The sequence below is a fragment of the Quercus lobata genome, chromosome 3 (assembly GCF_001633185.2).
Source record: "Quercus lobata isolate SW786 chromosome 3, ValleyOak3.0 Primary Assembly, whole genome shotgun sequence".
Taxonomy (NCBI): Eukaryota; Viridiplantae; Streptophyta; class Magnoliopsida; order Fagales; family Fagaceae; genus Quercus; species Quercus lobata.
In genome coordinates this window covers 27,146,739-27,170,700 of record NC_044906.1, presented here as the reverse complement: position 1 = coordinate 27,170,700, position 23,962 = coordinate 27,146,739, and the positions used below count along the sequence as shown (strand labels likewise).

General features: G+C 35.3%; 2 protein-coding genes and 1 pseudogene across 2 annotated transcripts; 2 read left to right on the top strand and 1 right to left on the bottom strand.

Annotated features, from left to right (window-relative positions):
- Positions 1-805: 805 nt before the first annotated feature.
- Positions 806-2,155, bottom strand: LOC115980664 (UPF0481 protein At3g47200-like). The gene has a single exon (XM_031102893.1). The coding sequence runs from the start codon at positions 2,153-2,155 to the stop codon at positions 806-808; it is 1,350 nt and encodes a 449-aa protein (XP_030958753.1).
- A 5,147-nt stretch (positions 2,156-7,302) lies between these two features.
- Positions 7,303-9,742, top strand: LOC115980663 (annotated as a pseudogene).
- Positions 9,743-14,973: 5,231 nt separating this feature from the next.
- Positions 14,974-23,055, top strand: LOC115980662 (zinc finger BED domain-containing protein RICESLEEPER 2-like). The gene is made up of 3 exons (XM_031102892.1): positions 14,974-14,994; positions 15,097-17,157; positions 22,630-23,055. The coding sequence occupies exons 1-3, from the start codon at positions 14,974-14,976 to the stop codon at positions 23,053-23,055; spliced, it is 2,508 nt and encodes an 835-aa protein (XP_030958752.1).
- Positions 23,056-23,962: the final 907 nt, after the last annotated feature.

Genomic DNA, 23,962 nt, shown 5'->3' with positions numbered 1-23,962 from the left:
TCTTTCTCCTTTCTCCGTGTAGCAATCTTTCTTTTCTTTTTCTTTTGTTTTTTTGCAAAAGTGGTTAACGTTGCGAAAAATTATAATTTATCGTATTTAAACGGTGTTGTAGCGTTATCAAACAATGTAATGTATCGTTTTTTAAAGTTTTTAAAGTTACACATGTCTGAATTTTAGATAGGTACTTTTCCTATTTGTCATTACCTTTTTAATTCTAGAAACTCATTTTCTCTCAACTTCTGCTTTTATATATATATATATATATATATAGAGATATAGATATAGATATAGATATAGATATAGATTATAAAACAACCCAACGCTAAACAAATTTTGAATTAATTAGGTTTGATGTTCTCTAATTTTTTTTTTTATAATAAATAATGTATGTTCTTTTATACAACTTCTTTAATTGACTCTTTATTAATTAATTAATACTTATTAAATAAATACTTATCATTTATAAATATTTTTTGTTTAACTTAATCACTTGTGTATTGCAAGGACTATTGATTAAATAAACATAAGTCCGCACAACACTAAAGGGAAATGAACTCGCAGCAATGAATGCAAGAATGGTCCAAGGGCTACTAAAATGCGTATGTAGCCACTCAGACATCCATATCTTGAGTTTTTTCCAATAACATGCATTTGTGTATAAATTTTTTTATCCAAATGGAAATTAAGACACCACTATGCTAATACAGGTTCCAACAATGTAAATGTGACCAACTAGATGAGAAACATAATTCCAAATAATAATTATAAATTCAAGTAGTACATGCGTAAAGTACATAGTGTCTATTCACTTATTGATTCTGTAGTAAGCTTGCAGAATAGTTAAAGCAAGGACAGTAACTGCAGTAAAGAAACCAAGAGCAGTCCATGGGTTGCTAAAATATTTGCCAATTATTTCAGCCAACCAGGTCTTTATCTTGCTGTTACAGTGTTCTTCAATATCTCGTCTAACACATCGGTAAATGCCAAAATCATGCATCCCACATGAGTTTATCTCTTTAAGCATTTTACCCACCTCTTCATCACTGCCTAAATTGTTAAGAAGGATACACTTGTAGCTCAACTCTTTCACATCGTCAACACTGTCAATGAGTGTATTCAGTAAAAAGAAGTAAGATGCAATAGCCAAATCCTTGTCTGAAGGAGGACAAAATTCTAAGGCTACCAAGTTGTTATACAGTGTTATTGTAGAAGGAGAAAGGATTAGGGGGGGAAGCTTAAGCTCTGCATTGATGAAGCCAGATTTGAATCTAACATCACGTAGAGAAATTGATTTTCCTTTTTCCTCTAAAAGTGCAATACTAGAAGTGGTAGGCTTGAAATGGACCCCCTTGGCTTTAAGATCTCCAACTGAGCGGAATGCCGAAACAAAATATTTATCCTCTATCTCCTTTGCTTTTATCGGCTTGGTTTTACAAAAATTGAAACAATGATGAGGTTTCTCATCTAGATCACCAGCTTTGGTGAATTCCTGATATACACACTCAAGGAGATGACGAGCTGTGGGCTCCTTATTCTCGTCTCTTGCAACATCCTCTGGATTTATTGTCCAAATTATGAAACAAGCAAATGGCTTGATCATTCTTAGTCCGAATTTTTCATCACCATATCTAAGCCTCATCAAAAGTATCAACAGTGAGAAAGGAACTTGATTTTCTAGCAAAATCATGTCTCTAAATGCATAAAAACTTCCGAAGGGGCCTATATGATGACCAAATATTTTACCAAGCTTGTCCCATCTATTTCTTACCACGTTTTCCATTACATATAGAATAAAACAACTGTCTCGAAGCATCATCAGTGCAAACACATCATCACTATATTTATTTGTTGAACCATCAACATAACAGGATCTAGTGTAGTCATTTATTTCACGTACCTTGCTGTAAAATTCCACAAATGAAGTGCTAGAATTTGCAATAAACTCCAACATGACATTAGTTTTAAGCATCTCTGCTTCTTGGAATTCTGGTTTGCCATGGTGGTAAGGACCGAAAGAGATAACCCTAGGATCAAAGTAGTCCTTACTTCTTTCATTTCTTCTCAACGTTGGTGGGACTTTCTGACAAGTGACTTTTTGGGCTCTCTTTTCTATTTCGTTGTGACCCTCATTGTCCAAAATGGATCTAACCTCCATTGGTATGTTACAGACATTGCTTTCGGAATCAGCTTCATTCCTTTCTTGCAATAGGTCTATGTCCACGAAAATCTCACTCTGCAGTGGACCATAACATATAATTAGCATACAAAAAAAAAAAAAAAAAAAAACCAAAATTTCAAACCAATACCCAAAAAAATAGCAAACAAAACTTTACCATGCTGACTACAAAAAAGAATCCAACTGAAAACACTTCGGAGGTTTTACAAATTGCAACAGACCAGGAATGACGAAGATGAAATAGAAGAAGAAAGAGAAATGGGTAAGGCATGTATTGCTGCAACAGACTATATATATATATATATATATATATATATATCATCTCTTGCATGTAATAGAGCGGGGAAAAATGAAAATCACGATTAACGAGACCATCACTTATGGTAATATATTAAAGAAATGATATATCAATGATATCCTTACAATAAATCTTAAATAAGAACGAAAATTTTAAAATAAATCTTATATGGTAAGTTATTATTAGTTATTACTTGACAAGAAAAATAATTTCATGCATGATTTATCATGAAAATGTTGTGAAATATTGTAATCCTAACCCTTCTCAATATATTATTTGTTGAAAAAAAATGGTCACATACATGATACAACACTACTAGAAGTGTGCGTCAAATGATTATATGTTATACATCTTGGGTGTATTAAGAGTGGAAAAAAGAAAAGGAGAATCACGAGGACAACACTCACTAAAATATTATCTGTTAAAAAAATGGTCACATCCAACACTATTAGAGTATAAAAGTGTGGGAAGCATGCTTTTTAAAATTTATGTGAATTCCCATTGCGTAAAATTTCATATTCTGAGTTAGCATTCGGGAGTGCTACAGAATTTTTTTTTCTATGGACCAACAAAAATCAAAATAAATTTTTTTATATAATATAAATGAAGCCAAAAGAGGATTAGTTTTTTTTTATTTTTATTTTTTTTTTTAGAATCAAAATAGGATCTAGTTGAATGAGGCAATCCGCCCATAATATTACAACATCACTCTATATACAAAAAGAATAATAAAAGCAACATTGTATTTATATTAAAAAAATTGTGTAGGGATGATAGCAAGTAGCAAGAACCAGGTGAGTACACGAAGAAAAAAAGACACAAAACATAAAAGACAAAACGCAAAAGGCAAAAGACAAGGAAAAGAAGTCGAGGGGGTAAATGATAACAATACCACTAGCATTAACTGTGCTGAATTTTTAGTATTTACTTACCAATTACCACATCAAAAACTAAAAATTACCTCCATGAGATGTACTAAATGCAAAAACTTTTTGGCACATGCTACTGGTGGTGGCTTGATGTATTGAGTGGCCTAAGCAAAAAATGAATTGAAATCTTTTATATATTTAAAAATGACTTTTTAAAAAAGTAATTTAAATATTACTTAAATTATATTCTCTTGTTAAATGCAAAATTACTAATTAATATGAACCATCTAGAATTTGTTTTTTAAGAATGTCTATAGACAAAAAAATTTGACAAAACTTTTCACACTTGTTGATATGACAGATTAATAGTCGTAAGTAAAAAGGTGATGTTAGTGATGAGAATTGGTAAAAATTTGTCAACTCAACTATTGTGAAAATTTTTGTGTATTGCCCTTTTTCTAAAAGTACTAAATTTATAACATTTTCATAACAAATCCTAAGTGTTAAATTGTTACTAGTTTTAATTTGAACCTACTACGGAAATTATTTTTTATACCACCAATAACAGTCAGTAACAACTTATTACTTAGAATTTAGTGTTAAAGTATTATGAAAAATATTGTGAACGTAAAATTTCTCTTTTGTAAAAAGATACTATTTTATTTATTGGCTAATATTTGAGCTTAATTAATACTATTACAATAAAAAAAATAGCGCTATTGATTAAAATTAGGGGGTCTTTATTTACACAGGGCCTTAGGTGATTACCACTCTTGCTTATATGTTAGAGCCAGCTATGCATGCTACAATGCAATTCTAATGCTAGCAGTGTATGGATGGTAGTTGTATAAATATTTGCTTTTTTTTTTTTTTTTGAATTCAAACTTTCTCTCTTCATGATAGTTGGAATTAATTAATAACATTTAAACATTCTCTACCTTATATGTCTTCAATGTCGGTGGGAACTGAAAAGAAAAAAAAAATATTTAACTAAAATGGTGAAAAAAATAGAATATTTAATGTACGGTGCATTATAAAATTGTGTATTAAAATAGATAAAATAACTTTTTATATGTTAAAATAGCATTTATATATATATATATATATATATTTATATAAAACATGCTCTATCATTATAATAGGAGGGCAATTGTGTCCCTCTGATTTGAGATCTTTTTTAATTTCACTCTAGATTTCTTGTCGACTTGGGGAGAAAATTTTTTTGAGGCCTTCGATGGAAAATGAAAATTTGTTTATATTTGGCACAAGGGAGTGAGACAGATTATTATTAATAACTTGAAAGCTTCTTTGGCACACTATTGCAGATTTGTGATTCCAGAGAATGTGAATATAACAATTTTTTCCACACTTCCTTTTGTTACATTCTAGATAGTCCACTGTTGGAATTTTTTTTGTTTAATAATAAATTACACTAACATCTTGTGAGGTTTAAGGAAAGAGTAATGCTACAGATACAAACTATTTTACAACATTTTTATAAACTGTTGATGTGGCAAATTCTAACTAGTTCTAATATGGATTCATAACTAACATCACATTTTTACTTACAATAACTATTTAGAAAATACTATTTGTCAAAAACCCCACCTTCTATATTTGAAAATGACACTTTAACCTCTTGTATTTATTATTCTTATTTGATTTCTTAAAAGTAAAAAATAAAAATCTTATCATATAATCAATCTGGTTAGTAAGCATTCTTTTTATATATTAATTTGAAAAAAAAAAAAATACTATTTAGATTATTCTAGAATTTATTATAAAACTGTGGGGCCAGAGAATTCGCGGCCCAGGCCCACTCTACATTAGGGCCCAAGGCCCAAGCCGAGGAGAGCATTTGCTGAGGACGCATAATGAAATCCCAAAAGAAACATAAGGATATTGCCGAGGACGACCTCATGCTGAGCACCTCACGAAATGCTTAAAGAAAGGGGCAAACTCAGTGTAGGGGCAGGGCAAGGGGAAAGCTGCCAACATCATAAATACAAAACCCTGAATCTGACAAGCCCATACTCTATACCATGCCCTTTAACTTTCCCAACAACCCCTAACCACTCTAGGTATGGGTTGACAGGACAGGTCTGCACCTCAGAAAGTAAAACTTACAAGTGGACTCTAAAGGGGGAAGCGAACACTAGTATAAAAGGATAAACCCCCCAGAAGAAGAAAGCCCCCCCGGCAAAAGGGAGAAAAAGAAGGATACAAGGCTCCTCGGACGCCGTCCGAGGACTTAAGTCCTACAACCCGTACTAATGGAGGGCTTAGCTAGTTAAGCCCAGCCCGCCCATATAAGAGCTTTCATAGAAGCCACGATTAAACTGCCCACCTGTGCCTAAGGTCATGCCTTTCAAGCCCACTCTCTACAAATCATATTGTTGGGACCCTTTGCATATAAGTCCAACGTCATTCATGGGTCGTTACAAATCGTTTCCCTACAAAAACTAATAAGGGTACAATACTATTTTGGTCCCTAAACTTTACCCCTTTTTTTTCATCCTTAAACTTTGAAAGTTTCTTTTTTTCATACTTAAACTTTGTGAAGAGTTTTTTTTTTTTTTCTTCATTAATTTCATTTTTCAGTTACAAACATTTAAATTAAAGTAGATGAACATGTCAAGACAAAATTATATGTAAAGTTAAAACCGCCTAAGATGAATATATATAAATAATATTTTTGTTTTGATTTTTCATTGATTTATTATTTAGTTATAACATGAAAATTAAATTAGATGAATATGTAAAGTTAAAACCATTTTGAGATGAATTTGTAAAACCAATACATTTAATATTGGAAAAATTAAAGATAAAAAATAAATAAGAAAAAGAATAATGATATGGTCAATGATGTGGCAAATGAAGTAGCTAAACAAGAGCGTAACAATAATAAATGCTAAGATTTAGCTTTTATATATATATATATATATATATATCACATGCATGAGGTGCTTGTTTTTCAAAGTTTCATAACTGATATATAGAGTGCTTATTGTTGTAAAATTGGGGAAGGTCAAAATATCAATCATTAATTGTGAAATATTTGGGACTTGGGAAAAAATGTCCAAAAACAACAACAAAAACTAAGAAAACCAAAGCAAAAGAAAATATGGACACAATAATTACATGATTTGGCACTACATCCACGTACAAAAATAAATAAATTAATTACTAACAAATTTGGGGGAATATGATGTAGAGGCACTCTCTCAAACCCAAATTTCAAACATACCCAAAAAGCTCTCCTTCACAATACAAAGGTTAGGGGTTGCACTTAAAATAAATTGAATTTTTTTCCACACTAGACAATACCCTCAAAGATATTTCTCTCTAGCGAAACCAACGAACCAAAAGTTCATAAATACCAAATACAAACTACCACACAGTAGAAATCAAAGAAAGAGTTACAAAACAAATGTCCATCAAACCTAAGACAGAACCTCTAAATACAAAGTGGAATTTTAATAATTTAAATGAGAGATAGAGTGGGGACCGTGATAAAATTTAGAATCTCTTTTCTCGACATCATATTAAATTACCAATTATTTTAAAAACTTAAACTACTAGAAAAAAAGATAAATATAATTATTTAACCAAAATTTTAATAAATATAACCCCACCATACAAACCAAACAAATAACAAACTCTGGCATGACGTCCTCTCACGTGCAAGGGAAATTCTAGAACTATAAATTTCTTTACAAACTGTTGATATGGTAAGTAGTTATTCGTATAAAAAAAAATGATATTAGTTATAAGTTCAGATAAGAATTAGTATAAGTTTGTCACTAAATTCACAACTATATATAAAAATATTATAAAATAGTTAACTCCATAAGTTTAACCCAGCCACGTCAGCATCAAATCGTTTTGCTTTGGACGCAATACAAAACCTGGCTTTTAATAAATTCAAGACAGCCACGTCTACACTTCTTTCTTGAGCAATGGGAATGGCTAACACCACTGCACCTGAAACGGAGTCATCTAAGTTGCTTATCATAATTCTCACTGCTTTCTCTCTTCTTCTTCTTCTTCTTCTGCTTCTTCTTCTTCCACGTTGCATTGATGCTAAAACCCTTAAGGCTTGCAAGTTTGATGCCATATATCAACTTGGGGATTCGATCTCTGACACAGGCAATTTCATACATGAGAACCCAGGCACTCCTTTCTCTCGGCTTCCTTATGGCGAAACCTTTTTGAACCATGCCAGTACTGGCCGGTGCTCCAATGGGTTGCTAATGATTGATTATATTGGTAAGAATCTAACTTCTTGATGTTTATATTTTTTGCTGTATTTTTTTAGTTGTATGGATAATAAAAAGAACACATAATATACTTTGTACATATAGATTTCTATCAAGAAATTACTGAGCTTAGGCGGTTGATAAATTTAATCATTTAATCATAATTCTAATTCATTTCTCGCATGTGGGTCCTAAACCCAATTAATAAGTGGGATTTTTAAATATTTTAAATAGGAAGTAGAGTTGAGATAGATATATATCAAACTCAAGATCTTTTATATTCTAATACTATGATAAATGGGTATGGTTAATATATGCAAGACGTTACATATTAATCATCTATTTTTAGAAACATTGTATGGAAAATTGAAAAAACTATAAAAAAAAGTTTGTAATTTTTTCAATTTTTCATAAAAGGTTTCCTGAAATGATTTACCAAGATCAAATGGTAGTAAAACCCATAATAAATTATCAATTCTTTGAAAAGGTTTAAGTTGGTAAATTTAATCACTCGCTCGTAATTCTAACATTTATAAGGCCAAGCACTTTCTTTTCTTTCTTTTTTTTTTTTTTTTTTTTTTTTTTTTTTTTTTTTAATTTATTTAAGAATCTTAGTTGCTGTTGGATGGTTTTTAAAGGAACTCAGAAAATACTTGGCCGTTTATAGAATTTTTTATTTATAAGGCAGTTCTTTTAGAAGGAATAAAGTACAACCAACATCCTGACTAACCGAAAACTCGGTTTCTAAAGCCCCCACTCCAAAAACAGTACAATTTATAATTAATGCATGTTTGAGTCTGGAAAAATCCTTTGTTCTGTGTTTTCAGGCTAATAATTATATGTTATGTTTGAATTTTTTGCTAGTTGTGTACATTATGCAACTTGAATTACTTCCTTTGCTCGACTTGATTGCATGTGTTAGGATTCAGACCCACCTTTTATACCAATATTATTGTGAAAGTTATATTATACTAAAATTCGTTTGTTATGTTCTATGATTTCACAGCTCTAGCAGCTGGAGTTCCCTTTCTTCCCCCCCCCCCCCCCCCCCACTTGGATCGGGATGCATTGGTTTTTAGCGGTCATGGGCAGAATTTTGCAGTGGCTTGTTCTACTGCTTTGCCCACAGAGGTTCTTGCAAAAAAAAGAAAATTTTAAACCCATATACTAGAAGCTCTTTCAATGTTCAACTGGATTGGATGTCCACCTATTTCAATGGGATCTACCACAATACTGATGGTTAACCTCTCATTCGAATTAAGCATACTATTTCACCTTTTTTCTTTTCTTTTCTTTTCTTTTGATGTTTGATAGATTGTGCTGAGAAGCTTAAAACAATGGTTGGAGAAATTGGAGGGAATGATTATAACCATGCATTATTTCAAGGTAAAACAATTGAGGAGGCCAGAGAGATAATTCCAGAAGTTGTCCAAGCAATAAAGGATGTTGTAACCGTAAGTTTTCTTAGTAAGCAAAATAAATTTCATCTATTTTTTCTTGCAAAATGGTTTGTTATGATTATTGATTAATTTGATTCATTATTCTCCATTATATTGGTTCCAGAGGGTAGTTGGTTATGGTGCTACCCGAGTGGTTGTCCCTGGAAACTTCCCAATAGGCTGCTTTCCAATCTATCTTACATTATTCCAGACCAATAATCCTGCTGCTTATGATGAGTTTCATTGCCTAAAGGGATTGAATAATTTCTCAACATACCACAATGATCAACTCAAAAGAGCCCTTGAAGATTTGAGAAAAGAAAATTCTAATGTTGTTATAGTTTATGGTGATTATTAAAATGCTTTCCAATGGGTTTACCGTCACACTGAACTTCTTGGTGAGTCTCTCTCTACTTCTAAAGTTACAATACACCACAAGGCTAATTTAACATGACATGATGGGGGTTTAGTAAAAGAATTTTATATTTATTGCTGCATCTTTGCAAAAATCTTGCTGTGGTATTGGAGGTGATTATGACTTTAGCTTGATAAAAATGTGTGGAGCTCCAGTTGTAACTGTTTGTCCCAATCCAGAAGAACGCATCAGCTGGGATGGAGTTCATTTGACACAAAAGGCTTACCAGTATATGGCAAACTGTCTCATCAATGACATCTTGCCAACCTTCATTGCAAATAAGTAGAAAATTTCTACTTCTAGAGTTCTATTATTTGAGTTTTTTTTGTTCAACTAACATTGATATCCAATTAAGCGATTTTCTATATGTAGTAATATCAAACTCACTTTGGGCATTGTGACTTTAATAAAACAGGGAAATTAATCAAATCCACTTTTCCTATTAAGGCTATATTCAATTGAGTTTAATTTTATCTCAGAGCTAAGTGCAGCATATAAAGCCATAGACTGCTAATGGGGGTATCTGTAACAGAAATCAGATTTATTTGCTTACCTTTGCTTTGATTAGATGAGTAAATTTTCTTTTTCTTGTTGCAAAATAGCAAGTTGTTTATAGATTCTTATTTTCTTGCTCTGAACTTTGTAATTTTTACATTGTTCAAATACATGGATCATTCAGTTAAGAGGAGATTATGCATGAGGGTCCTCTCCCATGCCTTAATGAGTCATCCTTATATTCTGCATACTTGGGCAGCTGAGGTGTGTGCCTAAGTTGCTAATGAGGCCTGAGGAAGAGGTCTTTTTGACCAAGTTTGAACTAGACCAAACCTAGTACCCTTTGCCTACATTTTTTAAACAAGGAAACCGATTCTTCATTCTACAAAGTGGGCATCTTTTGTCTGAAATTTGATTTAACTCAGACAGCTTCTTCTTGAAGGGAAGCACCTTAACAACTAATACTCCCAAGTCCCAACTCCAAAATAATGTTGTCTTCTATGTATTCTCGGCTTCCATGGGTTTGTCTAATCAGAAAAAAGAGAAGAAAGGGTAAAACACAGAATTATAGATATTATATTATGACCCAATTACCAATGTACCAATGTACTTGTAGATGCAAGTACTACCCAGGTAAAGTTTTGTCAGGTGACTTGTTAAATGAGTTATGAACTTATTAAATTGATTTAATGAGCTATGTGATTTAATCCGCGTGAATGATTTTATAAATTACTACATAATGGGTTGTAGGAGTTTCTTTCTTGGAAAAAAAAATGTCCATTGTCATTAGGATCTAGTTTCTTGACTATTACTAACTACTACTCGCATACCTGCGTGCTGTGTGTGATAATTTTTTTAGAATTATCTCATGAATGTATTATTATTATTGTTGTTGTTGTTTTACTTTTGTTTATGTAACTTATGTAAAATTCTTATGTGGTAAAATTATCCAAATTATACTATGTAATAGAATAATATTATATTATTTATAATGCAATAGGTTAACATTTAACAATCAAAGAGAACAAAAAAGAAAACAAATTAAAACACAAAACTAAATTACATCAACTCAAAGTAGAGTTCTTAAAAATACAAAAAATTAATAACCTAAAGCAGAGATGTAAGTGTTAACGTATATTATGTTATGGGCTTTAGGTCCAGCTAGATTACTTGTATAGCACACTTGTACTTGTACTACACTTTATTTGTACCGCACACATATGCCTCCTATATAAAGGCACTGATGTATATTCTTTGATTGAGAAATACAACATAATTATTCAATATTTCTAACATGGTATCAGAGCCACTGCTCTGACCTTTTCTTAGCAGTCTTGTCTTTATTAGTGTGACTCCCTTTTCAACATCGCTTCTGCCATCACAATAGCCGCCGCAGCCTCTCGCCGTTGAACCTCCGATGTCATCCATCCTTCGTCCTTGGGTTCCGGACCTGCAGCCGCTGTCGTTAAGGAGTTTCACACTGCACAAACCACTGCCCTTTGCATCACCGCTGCAAATATTGCTCCGATTACGTTTGTGAAGGTACCACTAAGATTGTCTTGCGCTGATCTACACAATCGTGGAAGCCTCAATGCCATCGGAGACTGCACGCGCCTTCACGCATCGTCCAAAGGTTCTGTTCCGCTAATCATGCACCCCACGCGCCATTGTATATCTGGGTTTTCTCTCACGCGCTCCCACGCATCGCAATTTCAAGTCATGCGCCTTCACGCGCTCTCACGCGCCTCCACGCGCTTCAAACCTCTCGCTGTAGTCAGCCCTAGTTGTGCCGTTGTTGACGTCACTTGCTTGCGTCGGTTGCTGACGTCATCTTTTGACTCTGAGGGGTTTGATCGTTGACTTTGACCAGTTTGACGGTTGACTTTGACCGGGCCGTTGACCGTTGACTTTTCTCCAGGGTTGACTTTTATAGTTCAGGTTCTCTTTACCCAGTTTTTCATGTAGATTTCATTTTTGCAGTCTATTTTTGCATATTGTGTCTCTAAATGAATAAAAATGATATTTTTCTTCCTCGCCCCATCAATACTATATTGGAAGGGAATAAGAATTACTTATCTTGGTCTCAAACTATGCACAATTTTCTTAAGGGTCGCATGCTATGGCATTATTGTACAGGTGCAATCACTATACCTATCAAGGGAGCAAGTGAAGAAGATGCTACCTTTCTTGGTCGCATGATTGAATGAGATAGTCACAACCACATGATCCTTACATGGATTCGGAACACTTCTATTCCCTCCATCTCCAATCTGTTGGGCAGCTTTGATGATATAAAATCTGCATGGGATATGTTGGCCAAAAGGTACTCCACTACTCACGGATCCATGAAATATCAATTAGTGGTTGAATTGCATCAACTCAGGCAAGAACGAGGGCAATCCATCAATGATAATTATGATCAGCTTCGCTTCATTTGGGACCAAATTGAGCTTTCTGATCCAACTTGGGCATGCTCAAAGGATGCTTAGCAATATGCTTTCATTAGAGATGAATTTCGCCTCTATGAATTCCTGATGTCACTTCACAAGGACTTTGAGCCCATTCGAGATCATCTTCTGAATCGCAGTCCTGCTCCCTATCTTGATACTGCTGTGAACGAGTTAGTTAGAGAAAAAGCTCGTCTTGCAACCCTTCAAGCCCAAAATAAGCTCAATGTTTTGGCTATTACTCCTTCTGCACCATTCATAGAGCAACCTCAGCAATCAGGTGAGTCCTTTGGCTCTAGCAATTGTCGCAAGCAAACCAATAAAAAGTTTTGCAACTATTGCAAGCGTCCTAGCCACACTATTGAGACTTGTTACCGTCGCAACAAATCTACTGCTGATGTTGCTATTACTGAGCCTTTTCCGCCAATGGCTTCCATTTCAGCTGAGTCCTAGTCTTCTGGATCCACTATTAACCTCTCCCCTATTGAACTATAGGAGATCATAGCTCAGGCTGTTTGTATGGCATGTAATGCATCTCTTTCCACTGCTCCATCAGTTTTACCTAGGGGTGTCCAATGACCTGCATCAACCAACCCGCCTGCCCGAACCGAAGGTCCACGGGCAGCTCCGAATCCACTCTATGGTCGGTCATGGATTGGCAAGTAAAAATTCTAAATAGTTCGGTTCGGATCCTGGTTTCAAAATATTTCACCCGAAAAACCCGAACCAACCGAATTATTTATAATAAAAAAAAAAGAAAAGATTTAACATCAGTACATCACATGCCAAAACAGCCCATGCCTAGCAATGCCAACCCGAGACTTAAAGCAAGATTTTCCCACACACCTTCCCAACATGAATATCAGCCGTTCATCTCAAATTAAAATTTAAAATTAATGGTGTTGATGAGAGTAAAACTGAGCATGATATGATCGGTTACAGTGGCACAATAACCCATTTTAAATCAACAGTTATAATCCAAGATGAAGAGCCAATCTAACGGTGAAAATTAAATAGGACAGATCTGATATCTCTCACTTCCTCTCACGAGTCTCTTCACTCTTCAGTTTTCACTTCAGAGACAGAGTTCAGGTCATGGACATGGCTTCCCATTCACGCCTCCTCCTCCCCTTTTCACACTTCCTCTCCTCTTCAGTCTTCCCTTCTTTAGTTTCAGACTCTCAGTTCTTTACTTGCTCTCTCAAACTCTCACAATCTCACACTCTATAAAGTCTAAACCGTTTCCCCAAATCCAAAGTACTGTTTCTCCAAATCCAAATTCTAAAGAACAAAACCTAGCCCCCTCTAATGCCGTTACCCAGTCCCCTCTCCGCCTCCAATGCCTAGCGCCGCCGCCATTGTCCACTCCTCTCTCTATAGCTACCGTCGGAGTCCTCACCCTGTGTACTCTTCACTGAGTCAGTAAGGTAATTTTTCTTTGTTTCTCATCTTTCTTTTTTGTTAGTCTCGTTGGTTTCATTTGTGATGGAAATCAAATGTTAAAATCAAATAAACCCAAAGATTCATACTATGAAACCCTAACTAAAAAAAACTTAGAAACCCTAACTATTTCACTTTTGTTCTTTGTTCTTTTCTGTAATCAATTTTGATCCTGTTTTAATTTTATACAGGATTGAAAGCTGACTCCAAATATCATTATCTGCCCTCAAGTTTGAAACCCATACACCCACGGTTTTCTTCAAGGTATGGTTTTTGCTTTCCTTTGTGTTTAGTAAAAAAAAAAAAAACATGTTGTGATTGTTTGATGTTTCTTTTTACAAAAGGGGCAGAGTAATTTAAATGATAAATAGAATGTTGAAAGGGAAAATATTGAATGTAATTCATGAGAGTTGCATTAATGTGGATTGCAGATGCTTTTGATTTTGCTTTTCTATTAGTTTGTATCTTTGTATGTTCTATATTGCCCAAATTAGACAAGGTTTATTTAACATTTTGGTTATAGCATCTTATAGAAGTTTTAGTTTACCTTGCTTTGTTTTTAACACATTTAACACTTGGAAGTTGATTATATGAGAAGATTGTTATGATGTGAACAAGGTTGATTTAACATTTTGGTTATAGCATCTTGTGGAAGTTTTAGTTTACCTTGCTTTGTTTTTAACACATTTAACACCTGGAAGTTGATTATATGAGAAGATTGTTATGATGTGAACAAGGTTTATTTAACATTTTGGTCATAGCATCTTATGGAAGTTTTAGTTTACCTTGCTTTGTTTTTAACACATTTAACACCTAGAAGTTGATTATACGAGAAGATTGTTATGATGTGAGCAAGGTTGATTTAACATTTTGGTTATAGCATCTTATGGAAGTTTTAGTTTACTTTACTTTGTTTTTAACACATTTAACACAAGTTTTAGAACATTTACCTTGCTTTGTATGAGAAGATTGTTATGATATGATTAGTATGATCATGCAATTTGTCACTACTAAGAAGAGATCTGTGATCTTGCATGTCCCTAATAAATTTACTTCATTGAGTTATCTATGATCTTGCTAAGAAGAGATATGTGATCTTTCTTTCTAATAATCTCTTTTGATTATATTTATTAAAATGTGTGGTTCCAAGATACTGGTTTTCCTTTTTGGTGTGTGTGGTTATTATTTATTATTATTATTAAAGCTATTAATTATACTTGTTACTCTAGTTTGCTAATATGTATCTTTGTTTTTGTAGGTCATGGAAACCCCCACTAATGAACCCTCTGTCCAAACACCAGCTGCTACAGAAGATAATGGTGCTATTCCCACCCAAGTTGAAGATTCTGCTACTACCCAAGCTAAAGCAGTTGCTGCTTCTGAGTTGCCCCCAGTTCCACCATGCCAAGTGAGTATGACAGCTCCTGTTAGTGGTGGTTGTAGTGGTAGGAAAAAGTCTGTTGTTTGGGGTCACTTTGAAAAAGTAAAGATAGGTGAGGGTGATACTAGTAAAACTAAGGCTATCTGTAATTATTGTCAAAAATCTTATAATGCTGGTAGTAAGAGTTGTGCTACTAGTAATTTGTTAGCTCATGTGCCAATATGTTCCAAGAACCCAAATAAAGAAGATCTAGTTAAAGGGCAGAAAACATTAGCTTTTGTACCCAAAAAGGATGGAGAAGACGGATTCCATCTTGTGTCAACATCCTTTTCTGTTGAGGCTTCTAGAAAGGCATTGGCCGAAATGGTTATAATTGATGAGTTGCCTTTTAGGTATGTCGAGGGGTATGGGTTTAAGAAATTTGTAAGTACCTTACAACCTAAGCTTAGATTAAAGGATATCCCATCTCGTCAAACTGTGGTTAGGGATGTGATTGACATTTATAATAGTGAGAGAGAGAAGCTAAGGAAATCCTTGAAGGGTTGTAGGGTGTGTCTCACTACAGGCACATGGACTTCTATTCAAAATTTAAATTATATGTGTCTGACATGTCACTTTATTGATGATGCTTGGAAATTGCATAAGAGAATTTTAAATTTTTGTCAAGTTGAAGACCACAAGGGGGAGACTATAGGTAGAAAGATTGAGATGTCATTGCATGAGTGGGGTATTGATGGGATATTCACCTTGACAGTGGATAATGCTAGCTCAAATTTAACAACAATTAAATTTTTGCAAAAGGTGACTAAAGATTGGAATAGGGCAGTTTTAGGAAATGAGTACATGTACATGAGGTGTTGTGCTCATATCCTAAATCTCATTGTGGGGGAGGGTTTGAAAGAGATAGATGCATCTGTTGCTAAGGTGCATGAAGCTGTGAGGTATGTGAAGTCCTCACCCAATAGAAGTCAAACTTTTAGGAGTTTTATGGAGAGTTTAGGTATGGAGTCAAAGAGTCTTCTTAGTCTAGATGTACCTACTAGGTGGAACTCGACCTATATCACGTTAGAAACTGCTGAAAAATTTAAGAAAGTGTTCCTTCGAATAGATTTTGAAGATGATGGTTATTCATCGTACTTTAGGACCAAGGAAGATAGTGGTGGTTTGGGGTCTCCGTGTATGACTGATTTCCAAAATTGTAGGACATTTGTGACTTTCTTAAGGCTGTTTTATAATGCAACAAAGAAATTTTTTGGTTCATTGTACGTTACTTCAAATGCCTTCTATCATGAGATCTTTGTTATTCAGGAGAGTATTTCCAATTTAGTTAAATCGCAAAACACTCTCTTGAAAAGCACAGCCACAAACATGCAAACTAAGTTTAAGAAGTATTGGGGGGAAGGGGAGAAAATTAATCCTCTTTTGTATGTGGCTGTGGTCTTTGATCCACGAAAAAAATTGAGGTTTTTGAAGTTTTCATTTTCTGAAATTTATGGGAATGTAGTTGCAGAAGTGATGGTTGATAAGGTGAAAGATCTTTTGTTTAAGTTGTATAATTTTTACACTTCTATTCATTTACCAAATGTGCAAGATCAAAATGGGAGTGAGAGGACAAAATTGGAAAGTGATGCTAGTGATTCATATGTGATGGTTCACTTGCGATATGAACGGTTTTTGCAAGTTGAGCAATCTGTAGGTTGTAGTAATGAGCTTGAGAGGTATTTGGCTGAAAACTATGATGGTAGAAAGGATGCGAATTTTGAGATATTGAAGTGGTGGAAGGACAATTGTAATAGGTACCAAGTGTTGTCTAAAGTTGTTAAGGATGTGCTGGCTGTACCAGTTTCCACTGTTGCATCTGAGTCAGCATTTAGCACTGGAGGTCGAATTGTTGATCCATTTCGAAGTTCACTATCTCCTCTCATGGTTCAAAACCTTGTATGTTCACAAAATTGGCTTCAAGCTACAATTCCAATTTCTCATTGCCAATAAAGGAATGATGTAGAGGCATTGGAGGAGGAGTTACTTGACTTAGGTAATATGCTTAAATTCTGAAACTTAGTCTATTAGTTTTATTGAATGTCTCATGTATTCAAGCAAAATTTAATCTATTGCGTTTATTGTGTTTATTTCCTATTCTTTTCTAGTTTTAAATCAACAACCAACAGCAAGTGCAACAGCAAATACCAGCTCAAGCAAGGGTTCCACTTCAGGCAAACGACCCTTGATTAGCATTGATGATGTAAGGTTGAATTTAATCAACCATCTTGTCGGCTTTATTCCGTGTCAAATTTGCTTGTAATTCAGTAATTAATAACCCTGTATTTAGATGGGTTTATTGTAAGGGTAGTGAGTGAGATAGAGTGTTGAATGCTCAAGAGTGTGCAAGAAAACAGAGTCTCACGGCTGAATCTCGCGAGTGACTCGCGGCTGCAAACCGCCAGAAGTAGCACACGTACCAAGCATGCCAGAAGTTGAAGCGTCATGCTAGTTGGAGCACTATAGGATAAAATAGGACAACTGGTCGTTCTGTCATCTCGCAGCTGGATCTCGCGACTCAGTCAAGCCGCGAGCCAGCCCTGTTTTGAAAAACCTGACATTTCATATTCCATTCTCACCCCAGTATAAATACCCCTTATACCCATAAAATAATGAAAGCTTCTAGAGAGAATTTTGAGAGAGAAACCCTAGAGTAAAACAAGATTGATTCATCTACAATCTTTACATAAGAGACTCTTCAAATTCCTCAACTTTCTTCCTCTCCATTGTTAAATCCTTGAGAGGCATTTTACCAAAACCTTTTCTCACCATATCCATTACTGTGAGAGGGCTGTTTGGTGTTCTGGGAAGTAGTTAGGAAGGAACCAATTTACATTGGTTGATGCTATGGTTAAGTAGCGGAATTCGGGAAGCTAGAAAAGAAATAGGTTCGGCGCAACCTCGTTAGAGGGCTTAGGTACACTAGGTAGATTAGGCTTAGAGGGTTTATTGTTGTTCATGTATCCCAACTATATTTTCTAGTGGATTGTTTACCGCTTGGAGGGCGGCGGAGAGGTTTTACGTCGAGGGCTTCGGTTTCCTCTTCGATAACACATCGTGTGTTGTCCTTGTGTTTGCATCTTTCTTCCCTTTATCTTTGCCTTTTATTTTCTGCTGTGGATGTGATTTTAATTGGCTTAGATTGTTTACCAATTCTGTATTAAGGTTTAGTTCATGTTCCGCACATTAATTGTTTGATATAGAGCTTGAATTGGTAATTTGTAAATTGGGGGTCTAAACGTTTAAGGGTATTTTTACACTATTTGAACTTTCAATTGGTATCAGAGCGGGTACACTTTTGTTGGTTTCATTACCATAGTGTGATCCTTGACCCTTTTTAATATGGACCGGTCTCAATCCCTAAATGTACCTCCATATTTTGATGGTAGTAATTATACTTTTTGGAAGGTTTGTATGAGAGCATTTTTATGTTCCATTGAAGAATCTGTTTGGGATGCGGTTAAGATAGGTTGGACCAGACTTGAGGCAGCCAAATCCATATGGGATAAGGCAGCACTTACCGCATCTAATGCTAACAGTAAAGCACTCAATGCTATTTTTTGTGTTGTGTCTCCAGATGAATTTCACAGGATCTCTCACATTACCGTTGCCAAAGAAGCATGAGAGATATTGGAGACCACTTACAAAGGCACGAAGAAAGTAAAAGACACCAACCTGCAAATGCTGACCACTCGGTTTGAGGAGCTCAAAATGAGTGAGGATGAGTCCTTTGACTATTTCTATAGTAAGTTGAATGAGGTGGTTGTCAGCAAGTTCAATTTGGGGGAGAAAACAGAGGATTCTAAAATAGTAAGGAAGATCCTTCGATCATTGCCAGAAAGCTTTCATGCCAAAGTAACAGCAATTGAAGAGAGTAAGGACCTTGATGACATCAACGTCTAGGAGCTAGTAGGTTCTCTTCAGACTTATGAAATGTCGCTGCCAAATCAACGGAAGAGCAAATCTCTTGCTCTTAAGACCATTAATGAGAAGGTAGAAGTCCATGACTCATCAGATGAAGATGTGGTTGATAAAGATGTTGCATACCTTGTAAAAAAATTTTGAAAATTTTGAAAATTCTTCAAATTCAAGAATAATGGAAAATTTGGTGATAAAGGGAAATTCCAAAGTTCAGGAAGGGAGAAAAGGGAATTCAAAAAGAAAGATGGAAAAGAATCCCAATCTACACAAGGTGTTACTTGTTTTGAATGCAACGGTCATGGACACTTTAAGAAAGAATGTTCGAATTATTTGAAATCGAAAGGCAAGGTGTATGCCACGACATTGAGTGACTCGGATTCATCCAACTCTGATTCTGAGGAAAACTGTGACGGAGAAGGGAATTACTCCGCTTTTATGACTATTACCCATGTTGATTCTTCAGATGAATTGAATTTGCTTGTACAAGAGCTTGGAGAACATAGTGATGAAGAATCATTGGGAGTTGTAGAAAAATCAGATGTAGAAGAAGATGAAAACACAGCCAATCTTCAAGAAAATTATAACTCACTCCTGGAGAGGTCGGGTGAGTACACAAGGGTGGTCAAGGCAATTGTGAAAAAGATGAAGAAGGCAGAGGAGGACAATAAAAGTCTCCTAATTCGCTATAAGGAGGTCAAATGTGAGATAGAAACACTGAATGGTGAGCTGTTAGAAGCCTACACAAAAGTGAGATTTCTTGAACAAGAGGTTGTGCAAGCAAATGCCAAGATAGAGAGGGTCTCCACCAAGAAGCTCGATGATATTATTTCATCTTAAAAGCATTTTTCAAACAAATCCGGGTTGGGATATACCGGAGGGAGTAGCTCATCTGGCAGTGTCACAAAAGAAGTGAAGTTTATAAAGGCCAAAGAGCCAGTTGAAGTTGGCCCTACTGCTGAGAAGCCCAAGATAGAGGAGAAGAAGAATGTGGAGAACCAACGGTTATTGAATCCCCGTAATCAATCTGTGGGCAGGTCTGAATCCCGAGCCAAGTCTCGCCCACGACCACAAAGAGATCCTAGATCAAATTATGTGTGTCATCACTGCGGACTTCAAGGGTATACTTGACTAAATTGTCAAAAGCTGAGAGTAATGAATAGTGCAACTCCTCAAAGTTCATGAGGACCTAGAAATGATAGGAGAAATTGGGCTGGTGAATCATCAAGAGATCAAAATGGTGATCCTAGAATGATGGACGTGATGAAGATGATTGGTGCATTCACCAACTGCTTGGAAAGCTTCACACGAAGGTTTGAAAGCCCTAACTCTCGTACCCAATCCTATAAGGAAATCACCCCAAACGCAAGTGATGTGTGGGTGAAAAAGGGTACTCATGCATAAGCATTACAACATGTCCATGCATTAGCATTACAACATGTCCATGCATCAATTCTTCCTATGTTTTGTGACTGTGTTTGGTTGTTTGTTTGTGTATACTTTTGTTCATTTTTGTTTTTAATCAATCTTTTTCTTCTTATGTGTCAAAAATCTAAAAACCACATAAAAAATAGAAAATCAAAATGTTTGATCGACATTGTTGAGTTTTGTCTCAAATCATGTTTTGCCTTATACATTTATGCTAATGGCTTTGTGCATTTTCGAGCGTAGCTTGTTCCTTTGCACTTTTATCACTGTGGAAGAAATCTTGAAATCTATGTGATTGTTGTAAATAGATCTTCAAACTTGTCATGAATGATTAGTGAATGATTATGTTGATCTTGAGACATGCATAGACTTGTGCCTATATATCTTCCCACTCTTTATTTTTTGTTTTTACTAAAAAGAGCTCACCAAATGTAAATCTCCAAATGAAAAGAGATTTTGAGCTGCAAATGCCTGTCGCGCATACTAGTATTTGACTAGGAAAAAGGGAAAGCGACCAAAAATAAAGTTTATGATTATTCAAAAGCCAAAGGCTATATCATCAAGGTGAAATATCAAATATCACTCTCACAAGGAAAGGTGATTGTTTCAAAAGGATCAAAAAGATCAAATGTTATACTTAAAAGTGGAGACAAATGTGAAGTTCCAAGTTATGTTATCAAGTCTTGTGGGAGGTCATATATGTATACTTCTATAATTGAGATGGGTCACACAATCTAGTACTAATTGTGTATGTCTTGGTTAAATTGATCATTGAAACTTCACATTAGACTAAGGACTATCTCATTGTTGATATCCACACACAACACACAAGTTTATGTTCAATGAATGCCATTGTCATTTGTGTGATTATACTTGATAAAATGTGTTTTCACATGCTCAATCTTTGTTAGTTCAAACACAAAAAGATTTTTGAGTGTTTAAGTTCTTTTTGGAAAAATGTTTTGTTTCTACAAAAACTGAAAATCTTCAAAAACAGTGTGTCCTGTTTTGGCGACTCAGTCAAGTCGCGTGCCACAGTCGCGAGATCGCGGGTTAGTTTTGGCGACTTGTTCGTGAGTGGAAGGTCTAGTCGTGAGGGGTACACAGAGATTTTCGTGACTCATCTCATGACTCCCTCGCGAGTGAGACTTCCAATCGCGAAAAACACTTAGAAAATTTTTCAAAAACTTTTGGCTTGAAGTGTTTTGGCGGGTGTATCTGGCGACTATCTGGCGACTTACCTCAGCCGCGAAAAACGCGTGTTTCACATAGTAAGGGCAGTTTTAAAATCTTTTTCAGTTTTCCCTCGAACTTTTTGTGATTGTTCATTTTCTCTCTCAATTGTTCTTACCCAAACACTCCGTGTCTCCATTTTCGAACTCCATTGCTGCTTCATTTTCGTCTCAAAATCATCAAGAAAAGGTATGGGTTTTCTTTCTTACACTCAGTTTTTCTTGATTTTGAGCTTTTCCCTCTTGAATATTTGCATTGTTTCTCTGATTTGAGTTGGGTTTGTGTTTTGGCTATTGTTCTCTGTCCATGCTTAGCGAATAAAAGCTCTTGATTTTTATGAACTTGTTTAGGTTGCTAGTTTGTTCTTCATCATGTGACTCATCTTAGCTTAGAGTTTGTTATTTGTCTTTTACCCATTTTGTCTGATCTCATTTTGATGTGTTGTTTCAAAATGTTCATGTTTTGTTAGTTGGGGTTTATTGGTTTCATTTTGTGTTTGTTTATCTAGTGTGTGCATCTGTCTTGAGTTTTCTGGGTCATTTCATACTCATCGAACTATATGTCTCATTGACATATGTTTGTCCTTTGGGTGTTGTCAGTTTCTGCAACATTAGTACTCTTTTGCAAAATGTTAGTTGTTCTTATGTATCTACCTTTGGGTACATTCATCTGTGTTGTTGGTCTAAGTTATGAGGCTTTTCTGTTATTATTGTCTTTATCACTAACAGAGTACTGATTTGTTCTACACATGTATTGTATTTTGCTGTTGTGGCCTTTTCTGATTGTTCACAGCTGGCTCCCTCTTCCCCAAAGAAGAAAACTCTTGCCAAGAAAGCAGATAAGAGAATGAAAATGGACCCGAATCTGTTTAGGTCTGTTTCCCATTTTGAGAGATACAAGGATTTCTTCTTAAAGGCAGGAATCATAAAAGAAAGGTTTGTGGATTTGGGGGATTTAAAAGACACCTTTATCCCTAGTTGTTTTGAGGGGAGAGGATGGGAAAGACTGCTAAGTGATTTCCTAGTTGTATGTGAACCTCTGGTTAGGGAGTTTTACTCCAATGCTGTGATTAGGGAAGATGAGCTGAGCTACTGGGTTAGAGGTACAGAATTCACCTTAGATGCACATGACATTGATGATGTGCTAGGTCTTGAGGGGTTAGAAGATCATGAGTTTGTCAACTATAAGGATAGAATGCTGTCTATTGAAACTGTATAACAGAGGATATGTGGACAAAGAGAAGGGAAATTCTTGAATACCACAGCTTTTCCAGTAGACATGAGGTGTCTCACTATTATTATGATGTTTAACCTCTATCCCATAAAGAAGTTGACTACAATCAACAATGCAAGAGCAATTTTTCTGATGGAGCTCAAGGAAAAGACCTTCATTCATATCAGTTCCTACATATTTGATACAATTGTGGATGAGACTAGAACCACTTCTAGGCCTAAACTGATATTCCCTAGTCTGCTCATGAGAATTTTCAGAAAGAAGGGTGTTGCAATCCCTCGAGACATCAGTCCCATGTCTACACCTTCAGCAATTAACAAACAAACCTTCAAAAGGATAAGTGTTCGTCTTCCAGGTGAAGAAAATGAAGGTGATGAAGGAGAGGGTGTTCCAATGGAGACTGAGACAGAGGCAGCAAGCCAGGCATCAACTTCAACATCCAGAAGGAGTGGCAAGAGGACTAGAGCATCAACTTCTTCAACTGTACCTCAAGATGCATTTCAAGTCATCCTGGATAGACTTGATGGACTCAGGGAGGTCCAAACAGAGCAGTTTGAGAGGATGGCAGCCATGCAGGACCAGCTGGACACATCATAAGTAGTGACCCTTTGGCCATTCCGGTAAAAAAGGAGGAGAAGTTTTTGAAAGGGAGCACTATGTTAAGGGGGAGCAGTCAAAAACACTGTCTATCTTGCTTACTTTATCTTATGTTTTGGATAATCTATTGTATATGAGTTTGATACAATGTGGTTATGGTTATTATCTGTTTCTAACTCAGGGATGTTTTTTTTTCAAACTTGGTTTACTCTATATATATATATATATATATATATTGTTGATGTTTTTCAGTATTTAATGTGCTTTGTACCCACGTTGCTTTTGTAAGCTTTTA

Excerpts from the sequence above, each read along its gene's own strand:
- LOC115980664 (XM_031102893.1), bottom strand. The coding sequence starts at position 2,155 with ATGGAGGTTAGATCCATTTTGGACAATGAGGGTCACAACGAAATAGAA.
- LOC115980662 (XM_031102892.1), top strand. The coding sequence starts at position 14,974 with ATGTGTGGTTCCAAGATACTG. Across the intron at positions 14,995-15,096 it reads TGTGTGGTTCCAAGATACTG|GTCATGGAAACCCCCACTAA; the intron begins GTTTTCCTTTTT and ends TTGTTTTTGTAG. Across the intron at positions 17,158-22,629 it reads CTCTCATGGTTCAAAACCTT|CTGGCTCCCTCTTCCCCAAA; the intron begins GTATGTTCACAA and ends GATTGTTCACAG.